At 48.1% G+C, this 15,310-nt stretch overlaps 1 protein-coding gene across 1 annotated transcript; it reads left to right on the forward strand.

Annotated features, from left to right (window-relative positions):
- Nucleotides 1-4,002: 4,002 nt before the first annotated feature.
- LOC140917870 (zona pellucida sperm-binding protein 2-like) lies at nucleotides 4,003-11,763 on the forward strand. Its single transcript, XM_073361399.1, has 16 exons — nucleotides 4,003-4,082; nucleotides 4,159-4,253; nucleotides 4,611-4,772; nucleotides 5,366-5,410; nucleotides 5,668-5,832; nucleotides 6,325-6,421; nucleotides 6,524-6,705; nucleotides 7,828-7,957; nucleotides 8,980-9,161; nucleotides 9,237-9,328; nucleotides 9,430-9,554; nucleotides 9,957-10,146; nucleotides 10,607-10,742; nucleotides 10,822-10,918; nucleotides 11,423-11,512; nucleotides 11,624-11,763. Exons 1-16 carry the CDS (start codon nucleotides 4,025-4,027, stop codon nucleotides 11,761-11,763), a joined length of 1,986 nt encoding a protein of 661 aa, XP_073217500.1. The 5' UTR covers nucleotides 4,003-4,024.
- The last annotated feature ends 3,547 nt before the right edge of the window (nucleotides 11,764-15,310 follow it).

Consider the following 15,310-nt stretch of genomic DNA (forward strand, 5'->3'; position numbering starts at 1 on the left):
CTAATGAAACTAACCACTCATAGTGCCTATTACAAAAGCAGTTGGACTCAGTACACTCGACACTATGGGGCATTTTTGAAGAGACAACTGTATTCTAGAAAACGTTGTGCTGTCTGTCAACCTTCTGCTAGTCTTCTAGCTTACCCACGCAGTTGCAGGGCTAGGGGCTCCAGCCACGCTCTGTGTAGCTCAAGTGTCCTGGCATAGTGGTGGTGACTCTGGCAGATACTAGCCACTACACTAGGCTTAAACTTAGGCCAGCAATAGGGCTTTCATAAAGCTGTCCTCCATAGCTGTGGTTTTCTGTGAACACCAGCTCCCAGAGATGCAGCAGGCAAGAACAAACTGTAGTCCTGATTTCCAAATTGGCAATACTTGCCCTACACAAAACATAGAGCCACGCAGCAGTTGGTGACCAGTAACTGGACCTAGAAAAGTAGACTTGTCCAAACCAAGACCTTTGCCAGGTTTATTTTGGCAACATCTCTTCTCTGCCATAGTCTCTGACAACTCCATGTGGGCTGAGGTACCTACGCTACATGCAGAAAGTGACACCTGATCAGGAATAGGCAGTTATATGCCAAATGTGGGGGGTGGGAATGCTGGATTTGGGCTTGGTTTTTTTGGTTTAATTGGCTAGTTTGAGGGTGGGTGTAGGGTTTTTTAATTGCCTCTAGGGCAGGGGGAAGAAGAGTCAGGGCTACACAGCATGCCTGCCACAGTTCCAGACTACACACCCAGTGGATCTAATCACATAGTGTTGGGGTTCTTGTTTTGAAATGGGATCAACTTGAGGGTTTTTTTTTTTAACCCTTTGAAAATCAGGGTGCTTACTTACTGCATAACAGAGCAACTGTGGCACAGTTGCTACCTTTAACTGGAAAATTTAAATGTCCCTACTTACTCCATGACCTACTCTGGCCATAGCATAAAATCAGTGAGGCTACTTCCAGAAAGGCAGGGTAGACAGAGAATAGAGCCATCTTTTTACTAACTACTATCCTTAGATTTAAAATGAACTCTTCATCAGGCTATTTACACCCCCTTCAAGACTGAGTAACTTGCCTGGCTGACAAAAGACTTAGCTGGTTTAAAAAACAACAAAAAAGCAAACTTCCTCACAATTGCGTAATTAACTTGAGGGCCCTCTCCTCTGGGGCTGGACAGTAGCTTAACCCTAGTGTCAGATATCACTATACTAGCACCTCAGGTGACTGTATTCTCCACAGCTGCTGCTTTCCTAGATGTGTGAAATTGCTAGGATCTCTAGTGCCATGGAACTGAACACTGACTACACATTTCCCCCACCCCTCCAAATTCTGTGCTTTCTCTCAAGTTAGAATTTAATGGGATAAATTGTCTGAACTGTGATTTTTTTTTTCTCTGCATGAATAACTAAATATCTCCCTGCTTCCTACTTTCCTTCCCCCACATAATCCTTTAGGATAACTATAGCTATATTAGGATGAGAGCAGTGCCTGTTCCTCTTGCTGTTCGAGGATCTTTTCTTGGAATGACTGAGTATTCCTGTCACCTAACCCTACTCCATTTCTCATGTTTGTATATCAAGGGAAGCTCAAGTAATAGCAGTGAGAAAGCACTGTTAGAGGGCTGCTGGCAGAATCTGAGGGGGCTTCCAGTGCGGATTTCTCCCCCTTCCACTCCCCACAGTACCTCTCTAGGTAAATCACCTTCCTTGCTCTAAGAACTACAGTAGGAGGCCTAGTCCTGTATATAGTTCTCTATATTGCCTACACTGTGCAAGGGGCAGGGGCAGTGAGTTGTTTGGGCCCATGGTGCCCAGGCTCCAGAAAATTCAGGGCCTGGGAGGGCCCAGCTTCACCAATGTTGAGGGCAGGTCTTTCCCCAGGGCCCACCTGCCACCCCTGTGTGCCTCACCTGGAGCATCCCTGCCTGCTATGGGCAGCTGCCCCCTGCAGCTCCATGGTCCGCTCCCTCGCTGGCCACTGCCAGCTACAAGGGAGCGGCACTGGGGGCAATCTGAGGTGGCTGCTGTGCCTCACTGCGGGGGGCTTATCCTGGCTGGACCTCCTGAGCAGCAGCTGTGGAGAGCTTGGATGAGTATTGTGCTGGGGAGAGGCCCTCCTCCCTCCCCAGTACTTGCTGCTGCCAGGGGGGTAGAGGGCTGGGGGGAATTCTCCTCTCTGGCCCGCAGCCCCAGGGCAGCCTGCTTTCTGCATCCCAAACCCCTCATCCTTGGCCCAGCCCTGCACCCTAACCCTCTGTCCCAGGCCAAAGCCTGCACGCAGCACCCAAAGTCTCTCTCATAGTCTGCACCCCTCCTGCACCTAAACTCCCTCCCAGAGCCTTAGGCAGATGCGTGGGGGTGGGACTTGGACCCTTTCTGGGGGCCACCCAAAATTATGCAGAGCTGCTGCCCCTGGCTAGGGGTGCGAAGAGATGCCAGGGAACAAACACAGTTTTCAAAGCTCTGCTATCTCACTTAGCGTATGACTTGAAATAGCATGTTGGAAAGGAGACTAATGCTAGCCTCATATAGCCAAATTTCAATTGCAGTGTATGCATTACACTTGCAAAGAGGACTATTAAACAGATAATGACCAGACCTAGCCCTGCTAGCGGGGATGCTGTGGGTTGGACGCTTGCTCTTGTGGTGGCTGCACGCTCTCAGGCTCTAAGTGGTAGGACCCTTCTTCCCAGTGTCGCCCCTGCCCTGTCGGGGTTATGATCCAAACCTGGCCTGCAGAGCCTCTTGGCTCAGGCGTCTCCCTATGCTGGGCCCACTGCCCGCTGCCCAGGGTCCCCCTCGCTCTCCCCAGCTGCTCACCATACCCATCGACCCTTCCCTCTTTTTAGTACTGAGAGTTAGCAACTAAAACACCCCCACTGAATGTTAATAAGGGGGCAACAGTCCCCTTACATACAGATTAATACTGACGACAACCATTCCTCTACTTCCCCGAGGGTTGGGAGGATTCATTCACATTGGTAACAGTTATGGCAAACTAGATATTGGGCAAACTGTCCCTCCCCAACAGAACTATCCTGGCAATGAAGATTTCCCGGGCGGGGGCTACTGAGGATAGTTCCCAAGCATGGGGTGACCTACAAAGCCCATGGCTGAGCACAAAGCTGTTTTAGTGGGCAGAAGAGCCCAGCAATGCCAAGTGTTCTCCTTGGTAAGGGGCAAAGGGCTAGGGGAGCTTAAGGCTGCCACACAAAGCATTTGTCTGTTTCTAGCTCCTCAGCTATTTTGCTCCATCTTCTAGCGGAGGGAGAAAGGCGGTGGAAGAGCAGGGTGAAAGGAAAAATGGATACCGAAAGTAATCTTAAAAGTGAAGGGAAACAGAAAATTGTGCAAAGGGGCATAAAATCCCCTTGAAAGAGGAGCTTTGTCCCTAAGCTGCCCCCTCCTCACTGATTGCAGCACAGAACAGGGCCAGGTGCAAACCATCAGCCTCAGAGTCAGCTGCTAGCAGGTGTTGAGGAAGCATCCCAGGTGTTTTCCAAGAGCTGCTGGGGCTGCAGCCCCTCCTATATAACCCCTGTAGCTGAGTAGGAGGTGAGCTGTTCTGGTGTCTTCATGTGGGTGGCTTGACTCTGAGCCATGAGGTTGCCTGTATTACAGCTAGGCTGGTCCTTTTACAGCATGTGGTAAGTGGGTGGGTTGTGTATAGGGAGGGTTCTGTTTGCTGTGCTGGCTTCTGAGCATCTTCTCTCTTGTTTGCAGGCTGCTTCTTTTACTTGGTTGCCTTATAGTGCCCTTGACAGCTGGTGTTACTAGTTCCATGGCTCTAGACTTCCCAGGTAACCAGGGCATTCCCCCTGATCATGGTGGGAGGTGGGGGGCAGGCGTGGACTTGTCTTGAGGCTGGTAGGATAGTTTTACTGACCCTGGGGTGACTCTCTTCTCCATTTGCTGGAGTGAGTGGGTTTTAGCATACTAACAGCCTGTATGCTGTCTTCTATCCTGTGTTGCAAGGAGTTGATATCAGACTGCTCACTTCCTCTTGTAGGGACGGTGTCTTGTCACACTGACAAAATGTTGATTGGGTTTCCCAGAGAGCTTGGAAGCAACTTCTGGCAGGTCCATGTAGTTGGTATGTATTGCTGCATGTTTAGCTAGGTTCTCAAGGCAACTTCTAGCAGCATAGCTGACCAGCTTACTCTTTCTAGATGGAAGTGGTGAAGAGATTGTAGACTGTGACTACATGGTGGATCATGAGAGGCTGACTGTAACTGCTCTGTATGTGAACTGCACCAGACTAGAGGTAAAACCGTCCCTCTGCTTTGGGAACATGCTCACTTGACAGAGGCTCCAAAGTGACTCCTCCTAAGTGACCCAACTGCAGTGTTGGGTCATGTAACGTACCATCTCTTTCCTGGGAGACTCCTTCTCCTGAGAGCACCCACTGAGGTGGTGCTTCCATGTAATAATGACTAATCAAATGGCTCCCAAGAAATCAAATTCCTTCCTTTGAGTAACCCTGCCTCTTCTATAGACAGCAAATTCTCAACATGAACATGTGGCCTCTGAGGGTTGGCTCTAATTGCTGATCTGAGGCAACATCTAGTAATGTAAAACTGTGCCACTGTCTTATTCTGACCAATGTGTTCTCTTGCTATAGCATGGCCAACACCAGCTGAGACTAGAGCTGCTGGTGCTCAACAAAACCATTGCAAGGGACAAGAATGTAATCTACAGTATTGGCTGTGATTCTCTTCAAGCAGATGAAGTCGTCCCTACTATTTTTACAGGAGCTACAAACTGTACTAAAGACTTCATGGCAGTAAGTGGGGCAGTTTGACAATCCCTTGGAAAGGGAACTGCTCTCAGCTGTAGAGAGGAGTCTGACACCTCAATGGCCTCTCAGTCAAATCTTGAAGATGTGTCTGTCGACTCTCTTTGGGTGGTGGGAGTAAGGAAATAAGACTGACTAGCAGGAGGATAGTGGATTGTCCCCTTCCTGATCTCTGGGAAGACTCAGATTAAAGACTAGCCTTCTTATTTGTAAAAACTCTAGCTAGTTACCTTTACCTCCTCCTTTGTGTACTTCTAAGGGCTTCCCTGGCTAGGCTTGGCACAGCTTACTGAATTATGTAGACCCCTCTATTGGCTAATGGTCAGTAGCTGTCAACCTGGGCACAGGTGCCCTAAACTACAGGGGGAGAACAGCATTTGCTGCTTCCCCACCTTGTTCCTCTAGAAACAAGCCAGGCCTCTAGCCACTGCAGCACGCTTCCTCAGAAGACTCCCCGAAAGCTTCCATTCCTCTAATGGGTTAGAGGCTCCTTGTTCCATTCACCAAGGAAAGCTTGCTTGGTATCCTCTTCTCTTTGAACAGTGTGCCTTGAAGTCAGCTGCTGTCCTGTTCTCTTTCAGGTTGTATTTCCAAGACTCCTTCCCAGTTTTGCTGATGAACATATGGTATGAAACGTCGGTCAAAATGGGGGCTGGGTGTGCAAAGTAACATGCCTCTAAAGTAGAACTGCTGCATGTAGAAACTGCCAGTTTGGTGATGCTTGCTAAAGTAGCAAACTGGACCCTTCAGTATCTCTCTTGTGTTGGTTAGCCAAGCTGCCACTCACAGCAGTCTTAACACTTCTTAAAGATAAGAACAATAACCCCCTTGCTTGGTAATGGAAAAACCTTATGCTTGACTGACCAGAAGTCTCAAATTGCAGACTACAGAATCTCAGATGGCCTGGATACTGTCCATAGATGATGGAACACGAACACACAGGCTAAGCCTTAGGCAAGCCATGCAGCAAGGGTATACATTCCTAGCTGACAGCAACAACCTAATCTTCCAGGTTTCTTTTGGTGCAACTGGAGTCGCCTCTTACAAGGTAGGTGCACAAGACTGTCTCGAGGCTGAAAGGCAAAACTTGCCATCGGCAAACGATGGTGTCTATAAATAGAACCGTGAGAAGCCTCAGACTTCTGAGGCTCACTAGTCTGAGCTATTGGGGCAGTCTGATTAGTCTGACTCTACATGCAGTCCATGAGGGCATCTGGAAATGGGAGTGTGAGAGAGCTTCAGCTTGACTTCTGGCTATGAATCCAGGTGGTGCATGAGGGCCTAGAATGGAGCTTGTACACCCTTCCCAAAACTCCTGTGTGTAGGAGTTATGTGAAATGGCTAGGGTGTAATTCCAGTGGCTTTCTGCCTTACCAACAATTTAAATGGCTAACGTGCCCTGCAAGACTTCTCATAACTTCTGAAGTCTCTTCAGAACTACAGCCTGGCTTACTGAATCCTAATAGGCTTCTTTTATACCTGGCACTGGGAACTGCACTCTGAATAACCTGCTGTTCTCAACCGTATCTATCCTCTGCAGCAAGACAACCAGATGCTATATACTGTGGCACTCAAGCTTTCATATGGGCCTCCTGACCAGCGGCTAACTGTAGAATCAAGAATGATCTGTGCACCAGGTAAAACTTCCCCTCTTCACAGAGGAAGCTGGTCCCTCCTCTGACCCGAGAGGGACTTGGACCTTAAAATGTCTCTGGACACTAACAAAGCTATTCTTGCAGGCCCAGCAACCTGTAACTCCACACACATGACTGTTGCCATCCCAGCTTTCCCAGGGATCCTCTCTGCTGTGAGTATAGACAACAGAAACATTCCCATGACCCAACTCCAAGCAAATGGAATTGCTCTGGACACAAGAAGGGGCGTGAAGCTGCACATCAACAAAAGAATCCTGAAGTCCAGAGTAAGCTCCCTACAAACTAGTATCTGACTCCAATTAGGAATGGTCATAATTGTAAGTGAAATGCAAACCAAAGATGCAATAGAAAGGGCTGATCTACAAAATCAGATTTGCTGTCCTACCAGCAGAGTCTGTTCCAAGCCATAGGACTGGACTAGACTGTAGGTATCTGTACCTTCGGCAGCCGTTGTTTGGCTGCCATCTGATTTCTTTTCCCTCAACCCTCACAACCAGCAATGTCCAAATCTTCAGAGTAATGGTCATATAAACCACTAACTTTTTTCAGGCACTAATCTGATCTCCATTACTGCAATACAAGCCCCCTCTCTATAGCCCTTTCCAAATGTGCGGTTTTTTTAAATACTTCCTTGCTTAACATTAAAGCAATGTTTCCTGACAACAAACTACCCCTTGCTACTGCACTGGACTTGAGCTACTTGTTCTGGACCTTCTCTTGTCTTGGTAACATGACACTAGCTCTGCCATTCACAGCCTGGACAGGCAACTTGTCTACTACTCCCACAATACTCCCGGCTGGCAGTTATCCCTGGAATGATCTGTAAGGCTATTGCTCTTCTCAAGAAATTAGAATACCCCCATGGATAGTGAGGAGTTTGGTCAATATACCTAGATAGAGATGGTATTCCGTTTCCTGTAGATTGTGCTGCTTATGTGAGATCTCTGGGTCGGGGATGACTGAGAATAAAACCTAGCCTGCTGTATTCTAACACTTACAAATGAGTTAAAGTTGTGAGAACCCAGGCTGCTGGACTACTTACTCTGGCTCTGCAGAGCCAAATATATATACTTAAAGGATTGATTGAGCTTTGGACAAGGTCTAAATATCTTTCCTAAAGATGACACTCTAAATCAGTTATGGATGTAAAATTTACAAATTTCTACTTCTAAACCAGCCTACTCAATCTCCTGGAGTAAGAAATAGCTAATCAAAGCAAAATATTTCTGGCTAGATTGGTCCAGTCTAAATGAGTGTCTGATCTTGGGAAAAGGCTACCTTTGGCATTGTCCTCTTACCAGCAAACATAAATAACTAAAATTACCATTACAGACTTCCAGCTGTCTTAAATAACAACAAATGTTGTGGCCTGCCTCCCTCTCTTCCAGCTGTACAAGGAGAGCTGCTTAGGACTTCAGTCATACATAGCATCTCTCAGGCTAACTTTCAACTTCCATGGAGAAATGGTGTCAATGGTCACTTACCCAGAGTGTCCCTGTGATCAACATGCACCAATAGGTAAGACCACATGTACTTCTGTCAACTCATTCTGTGCTGGTTCAGCTATCCCAGAAGTACTGGCCTACGAATGAGACTTCATCATGCTCAGCATGAAATACTGAAGCTGGCTGTCATCCACCTCCGTACAGGAGAACATGAGTGGACCTCAAACTGCAGCGCACAGCCCAAGATTCATTGGGTGAACATATGGCTAAAGTGTTGATATATTTGATGTAAACTCTTAATAGCTGGCAAGCAAAACTTACAATGTAGGGTGGTTCTCAGCAACTAATGGGCTCCACTATAAAGATGCCAAGTCACACTAATTCAATCTAAAATGGATGCCCCTTCCTAGGTGGTGGGGCGTCTCAGGCCTATGTATCTGATTACATACTTAGAAATTCTGGACATCCACTCCTTGGAAGTGGAAGGGAGTCTTTGGTGTCTGATCATCAAAGTGCATTTGTGTTCACTGTAAAATGAACTGCTTTCCTCCTCCTTCTCCCTCCGCTCTTGCACGCCCCTGCCCGCAAGGTGGCAGGTAGGCAGCCCCACATACAACTGAACATCTCATAAGCTTTTTCCCATAGTTCCTGGCTCCCCAGCAGCTGCTAGCTCTCTTCTGCAGAAAAGAATTCACCAGCTGTCCCCCAACCTACAGTGCCACTAATCTTGACCTGGAGCCATACCACTTCTCCTGCCTGGCCTGCCCTAAACAACTCCTAATGGAATGTTTCCAGCCTAGTCTCAGGTTTTGGTTCCCCCTCATCTAAGCCATAGAGCACTGCTTGCCAGCAGCTCTGGGTCCTTGAGCCTCCTGGTATGAGCTGTTGCAGGATCCTTGCCCTCCAGGTCATGCAATACAAACTGGAGAAACTACAATCCAGTAGGCTCAGGACAGCTCCTCCTAGGGTAGTTAGGGCCCCTGTACACACAGCTCAGAATACTCGAGTCCCTCACTGAACTGAGGCAGGAGCTGCCATAGCCCCATGTACTGGAGTCCCCTACAGCAACCCATCCCAATTCCTTGAATGTTTCAGCTGCTGTGTGCACTCAGGATGGCTACATGGACTTTGAAGTACAGAGTGAGCGGACAAAACCAGCCCTAGACTTGGATACCATCAGGCTAAGAGATCCTACATGCAAACCAGTCTTCAAGTCTCCCTCAAATGACATGGTTCGGTTTCACGTCCCACTGAACAGGTGTGGGACAAGGCAGAGGGTAAGTGTCAGGACAGTGACTGCGAAAGGCGCTCATGTGGCAGGGCAGTCACTAAGACTCCTGTATCCCCTGTAGTTTGAAGGCGAGAGGACAACTTATGAGAACGAAGTGCGTGCCTTGTGGGCAGATCGACCGCCACGCAGGATTTCTAGGGACAGTGAATTCAGGTCAGTCCACAACTCTGCTGGTGACAGCCCATCGCAACACTAAGCAAAGTGACTGATTGCAAATTGCCAGCTAAGCTGATGCTGCACATTCTGTCTTTCAGGCTGACCGTAGTGTGCACCTACAAAAGTGGTGACGCGTCCCTGAGCGTAAGGATAAGCAGTCTCCCTCCTCCAGTTTCTTCAATAAACCAGGGTCCTCTCTCCTTGATCCTGCTGATCTATCCAGGTAAAGCTTGCATCTAGCTGCAAATTGTGTGCAGGGCAGAAATGAGTGATTCCCTCCATAGTCAAAGGAGCTCTTCAGTCCCTACTGTCCAGAGCAGTAGACCCAGAGACCTTTTGATATCTGGGGGTGGCATGATTCCATCACTGGTGGTCTGTGACGTAGACCTGGCAGGCTAGGTTTTAATAGAGCCTCTTGCTATGGGGGAATCCAGTAGGGATGTTGGGTTTAGGAGGCTTTTTCTCTCCCTGTGCAAGGAGTTCAACTAAAGCACTCACAAGCTGTGTCCTTCTATGCATCTACAGTACCAGACTTCTTACTTAGCTGGCTGCTTCATCTCTCTAGATTGAGATTCCTACCTATTGCGAACTGGGCTGTCAACTCTGCCGTCCTTGGTTTTTTCAGATGACTCCTACATGCAGCCCTACAGTGACGACCAGTACCCTATTGTGAAATATCTGCGGCAACCAATCTTCTTGGAAGTGCAAGTTCTGAACCGCAATGACCCCAACATCCGACTGGTACTGGATGACTGTTGGGCAACAACCTCGCAAGATCCAAGCTCTCTGCCCCGGTGGAACATTGTTGTGGATGGGTAGGTATATTCCAACTCCTGTAGGAACATAGGTGAGGCTGGTCTGGTTTCCCTGAAGTGCTATGCAAAGGCTTGTTGGAGCTGTGAGCGCATGTTCCTCACACAGATGTAGGCGCAAAGGGTTGCGGTCTGGCTATGATCTGACCACAAAGTGGAGGTCACTCTAGCCTTAGGTCAAGTTAGACATTTGAGAGTGCACATGCTCAAGGACTAAAATGTGTAAATGCCAACTGTCACTCTAATGGCTCACAACTGAGTGACTCAACCCCAATGAATTGCTGTCCAAATGCAGGCTTCCAAGCTCTGGCAGATCTCTAGGAAACAGTATTGAGGGTCTCTTGGGTAATGGACTAAATATTAAACTTGAATGTTAATGACGCAAACCTTCCAAGACTCTCTTCTTGCCTGATTTTAACTCTGACCTCTCTGAGAAGCTGCCTTTCTATGTGATCTCCTGTAGGTGTGACTATGAACTAGATAACTACAGAACTGCATTTCATCCAGTGGGCCTAGCAGTCAGCTATCCCAACTATCGCCAGAGATTTGAAGTGAAGACCTTTGCCTTTGTAGCGGGTGACAAGGCTCTCACTAGCCTAGTAAGTGCAGTCCCTCTAGCTCTAGCTAAAGGCTCGGGCTTCCTGTGCTCCAAATGTCTCTCCCTTATCTTTGCTCTAGGTGTACTTCCACTGCAGTGCTCTTCTCTGTGACAGACTTCATCCAGACTCCCCTCTGTGTTCAACACGATGTCCTCCCTCAGCCAGAAACAAACGAGGTAGGATTTAATCACTGCTGGCAACTAGAATGTCACGTAAACATGCCGTCCTACCACAGCAGAATAATGTAGGTGTGAAAGGGAACTTGCTAGGTCTTCTAGTCAGTCTCCTGCACTCAACCAGGACTAAGTACTATCTAGCCCGCTCTACTTTTTGTTAACAACCACCAGTGACCAATTCTGCAAACCATCTAGGTAACTTTGCTCCAGTGCCTACCTACCCTTGCAGTTAGACATTAGAGAAACCTTTCCTAACCTAAACAGCCCTTGCTGTGATTGAAGCCCCTGATTGATCCAGCACTGTAATCAGTGGGAAGTCTTCAAGCATGTCAAAGTAAGGTACCGCTCAGTTGTCTTTTCTGGACTAAACCCACTTTCCACCTTCTTGTAGGCCATGTTTTCTAGACCTTGAAGCATTCCTGTTGATATTCCAGTTAGCTTGCTATGTTTGTGGATTTCCAGACTCCAGTTAGTCAGAATTATGTGTTGACTAATCTCTTGCAGATGTTGTTGTGATGCAAGCAGAGAACTCCAGTGTAGCAAGCTTACCTGGTCCTGTTAGCTTTGTAGCAGATGAATGGCCTTCAACCCAAGGTATGGAACAAATACCCTCTCCTTGACCTAACTGAGGCATGTTGTTGCCAATCCAAGTTATGGCATAATCTGGCCACTGACTTGTGGTTCACCCTTTTTTCCTCCCTACAGAAGAAACTCCCCTGAGAGAAGGAGCATGGACCACTGTAGTAGCAGCAGCTACTGTGGTCCTTGGCCTGATGGTCGCTGCACTGGTGTCAGTGGCTCTCTTTAAAAATCTGAAGAGGACAAAAGCTGTAATGGGAAAGTGATACGCTAAATGACCTGTGACAAAATAAACTGCTGGATGCACTAGTTCATGGTGGACTCTCTCCTTTATTTCAGAAGTAGCCCCTTCTAGTTTCCAATAGAAGCCAGTGAGACTTGGCTCCTCTCTAAAGCCCGGACAAACCAACCAGCCAGTCCCATGGTACAAAATGTTAACTCAATAGTAACTGTACTAGCCTCACAACTGTCCTATTCCATTGTTTAATTGTCGTAAGTACCTATTCTACTACACAGCTGCTCCTTACTGTTCAGTTAATGTAGTAGGGTGAAGGCACTTGTATTGTTGGCAGTATTTTAGAACCCTTATTCTGTAGATACACCAAGGAGAGAGTGAGCCTAATCTCAACCTAACCTACAACCCTGGGCCTCAGTCTTTGCGCTAAAGAGCTCCATGTTTCCTCTGATCCTATCCACGACTCAACCAGTGGAAGTTAATGCCCGTCAGTACATCAGCAGTAGTAGCAAGGTAGATCCACAAGAGTCTGCGTACTAGCCCTACATTTTAGGAGATCTTGTGTTCTTATACCAACGGCGCCATGTCTAGCACTAATGAAACTAACCACTCATAGTGCCTATTACAAAAGCAGTTGGACTCAGTACACTTGACACTATGGGGCATTTTTGAAGAGACAACTGTATTCTAGAAAACGTTGTGCTGTCTGTCAACCTTCTGCTAGTCTTCTAGCTTACCCACGCAGTTGCAGGGCTAGGGGCTCCAGCCACGCTCTGTGTAGCTCAAGTGTCCTGGCATAGTGGTGGTGACTCTGGCAGATACTAGCCACTACACTAGGCTTAAACTTAGGCCAGCAATAGGGCTTTCATAAAGCTGTCCTCCATAGCTGTGGTTTTCTGTGAACACCAGCTCCCAGAGATGCAGCAGGCAAGAACAAACTGTAGTCCTGATTTCCAAATTGGCAATACTTGCCCTACACAAAACATAGAGCCACGCAGCAGTTGGTGACCAGTAACTGGACCTAGAAAAGTAGACTTGTCCAAACCAAGACCTTTGCCAGGTTTATTTTGGCAACATCTCTTCTCTGCCATAGTCTCTGACAACTCCATGTGGGCTGAGGTACCTACGCTACATGCAGAAAGTGACACCTGATCAGGAATAGGCAGTTATATGCCAAATGTGGGGGGTGGGAATGCTGGATTTGGGCTTGGTTTTTTTGGTTTAATTGGCTAGTTTGAGGGTGGGTGTAGGGTTTTTTAATTGCCTCTAGGGCAGGGGGAAGAAGAGTCAGGGCTACACAGCATGCCTGCCACAGTTCCAGACTACACACCCAGTGGATCTAATCACATAGTGTTGGGGTTCTTGTTTTGAAATGGGATCAACTTGAGGGTTTTTTTTTTAACCCTTTGAAAATCAGGGTGCTTACTTACTGCATAACAGAGCAACTGTGGCACAGTTGCTACCTTTAACTGGAAAATTTAAATGTCCCTACTTACTCCATGACCTACTCTGGCCATAGCATAAAATCAGTGAGGCTACTTCCAGAAAGGCAGGGTAGACAGAGAATAGAGCCATCTTTTTACTAACTACTATCCTTAGATTTAAAATGAACTCTTCATCAGGCTATTTACACCCCCTTCAAGACTGAGTAACTTGCCTGGCTGACAAAAGACTTAGCTGGTTTAAAAAACAACAAAAAAGCAAACTTCCTCACAATTGCGTAATTAACTTGAGGGCCCTCTCCTCTGGGGCTGGACAGTAGCTTAACCCTAGTGTCAGATATCACTATACTAGCACCTCAAGTGACTGTATTCTCCACAGCTGCTGCTTTCCTAGATGTGTGAAATTGCTAGGATCTCTAGTGCCATGGAACTGAACACTGACTACACATTTCCCCCACCCCTCCAAATTCTGTGCTTTCTCTCAAGTTAGAATTTAATGGGATAAATTGTCTGAACTGTGATTTTTTTTTTTTCTCTGCATGAATAACTAAATATCTCCCTGCTTCCTACTTTCCTTCCCCCACATAATCCTTTAGGATAACTATAGCTATATTAGGATGAGAGCAGTGCCTGTTCCTCTTGCTGTTCGAGGATCTTTTCTTGGAATGACTGAGTATTCCTGTCACCTAACCCTACTCCATTTCTCATGTTTGTATATCAAGGGAAGCTCAAGTAATAGCAGTGAGAAAGCACTGTTAGAGGGCTGCTGGCAGAATCTGAGGGGGCTTCCAGTACGGATTTCTCCCCCTTCCACTCCCCACAGTACCTCTCTAGGTAAATCACCTTCCTTGCTCTAAGAACTACAGTAGGAGGCCTAGTCCTGTATATAGTTCTCTATATTGCCTACACTGTGCAAGGGGCAGGGGCAGTGAGTTGTTTGGGCCCATGGTGCCCAGGCTCCAGAAAATTCAGGGCCTGGGAGGGCCCAGCTTCACCAATGTTGAGGGCAGGTCTTTCCCCAGGGCCCACCTGCCACCCCTGTGTGCCTCACCTGGAGCATCCCTGCCTGCTATGGGCAGCTGCCCCCTGCAGCTCCATGGTCCGCTCCCTCGCTGGCCACTGCCAGCTACAAGGGAGCGGCACTGGGGGCAATCTGAGGTGGCTGCTGTGCCTCACTGCGGGGGGCTTATCCTGGCTGGACCTCCTGAGCAGCAGCTGTGGAGAGCTTGGATGAGTATTGTGCTGGGGAGAGGCCCTCCTCCCTCCCCAGTACTTGCTGCTGCCAGGGGGGTAGAGGGCTGGGGGGAATTCTCCTCTCTGGCCCGCAGCCCCAGGGCAGCCTGCTTTCTGCATCCCAAACCCCTCATCCTTGGCCCAGCCCTGCACCCTAACCCTCTGTCCCAGGCCAAAGCCTGCACGCAGCACCCAAAGTCTCTCTCATAGTCTGCACCCCTCCTGCACCTAAACTCCCTCCCAGAGCCTTAGGCAGATGCGTGGGGGTGGGACTTGGACCCTTTCTGGGGGCCACCCAAAATTATGCAGAGCTGCTGCCCCTGGCTAGGGGTGCGAAGAGATGCCAGGGAACAAACACAGTTTTCAAAGCTCTGCTATCTCACTTAGCGTATGACTTGAAATAGCATGTTGGAAAGGAGACTAATGCTAGCCTCATATAGCCAAATTTCAATTGCAGTGTATGCATTACACTTGCAAAGAGGACTATTAAACAGATAATGACCAGACCTAGCCCTGCTAGCGGGGATGCTGTGGGTTGGACGCTTGCTCTTGTGGTGGCTGCACGCTCTCAGGCTCTAAGTGGTAGGACCCTTCTTCCCAGTGTCGCCCCTGCCCTGTCGGGGTTATGATCCAAACCTGGCCTGCAGAGCCTCTTGGCTCAGGCGTCTCCCTATGCTGGGCCCACTGCCCGCTGCCCAGGGTCCCCCTCGCTCTCCCCAGCTGCTCACCATACCCATCGACCCTTCCCTCTTTTTAGTACTGAGAGTTAGCAACTAAAACACCCCCACTGAATGTTAATAAGGGGGCAACAGTCCCCTTACATACAGATTAATACTGACGACAACCATTCCTCTACTTCCCCGAGGGTTGGGAGGATTCATTCACATTGGTAACAGTTATGGC

This window comes from Lepidochelys kempii, chromosome 10 (assembly GCF_965140265.1).
Source record: "Lepidochelys kempii isolate rLepKem1 chromosome 10, rLepKem1.hap2, whole genome shotgun sequence".
Taxonomy (NCBI): Eukaryota; Metazoa; Chordata; order Testudines; family Cheloniidae; genus Lepidochelys; species Lepidochelys kempii.

What these genes read in the sequence shown, in the direction of transcription:
- LOC140917870 (XM_073361399.1), top strand. Translation starts at nt 4,025, where the DNA reads ATGTTGATTGGGTTTCCCAGAGAGCTTGGAAGCAACTTCTGGCAGGTC. An exon ending in AAGAATGATCTGTGCACCAG is followed by an intron (nt 6,422 to 6,523) that starts GTAAAACTTCCC and finishes CTATTCTTGCAG; the next exon opens with GCCCAGCAACCTGTAACTCC. An exon ending in TGATCAACATGCACCAATAG is followed by an intron (nt 7,958 to 8,979) that starts GTAAGACCACAT and finishes TGAATGTTTCAG; the next exon opens with CTGCTGTGTGCACTCAGGAT.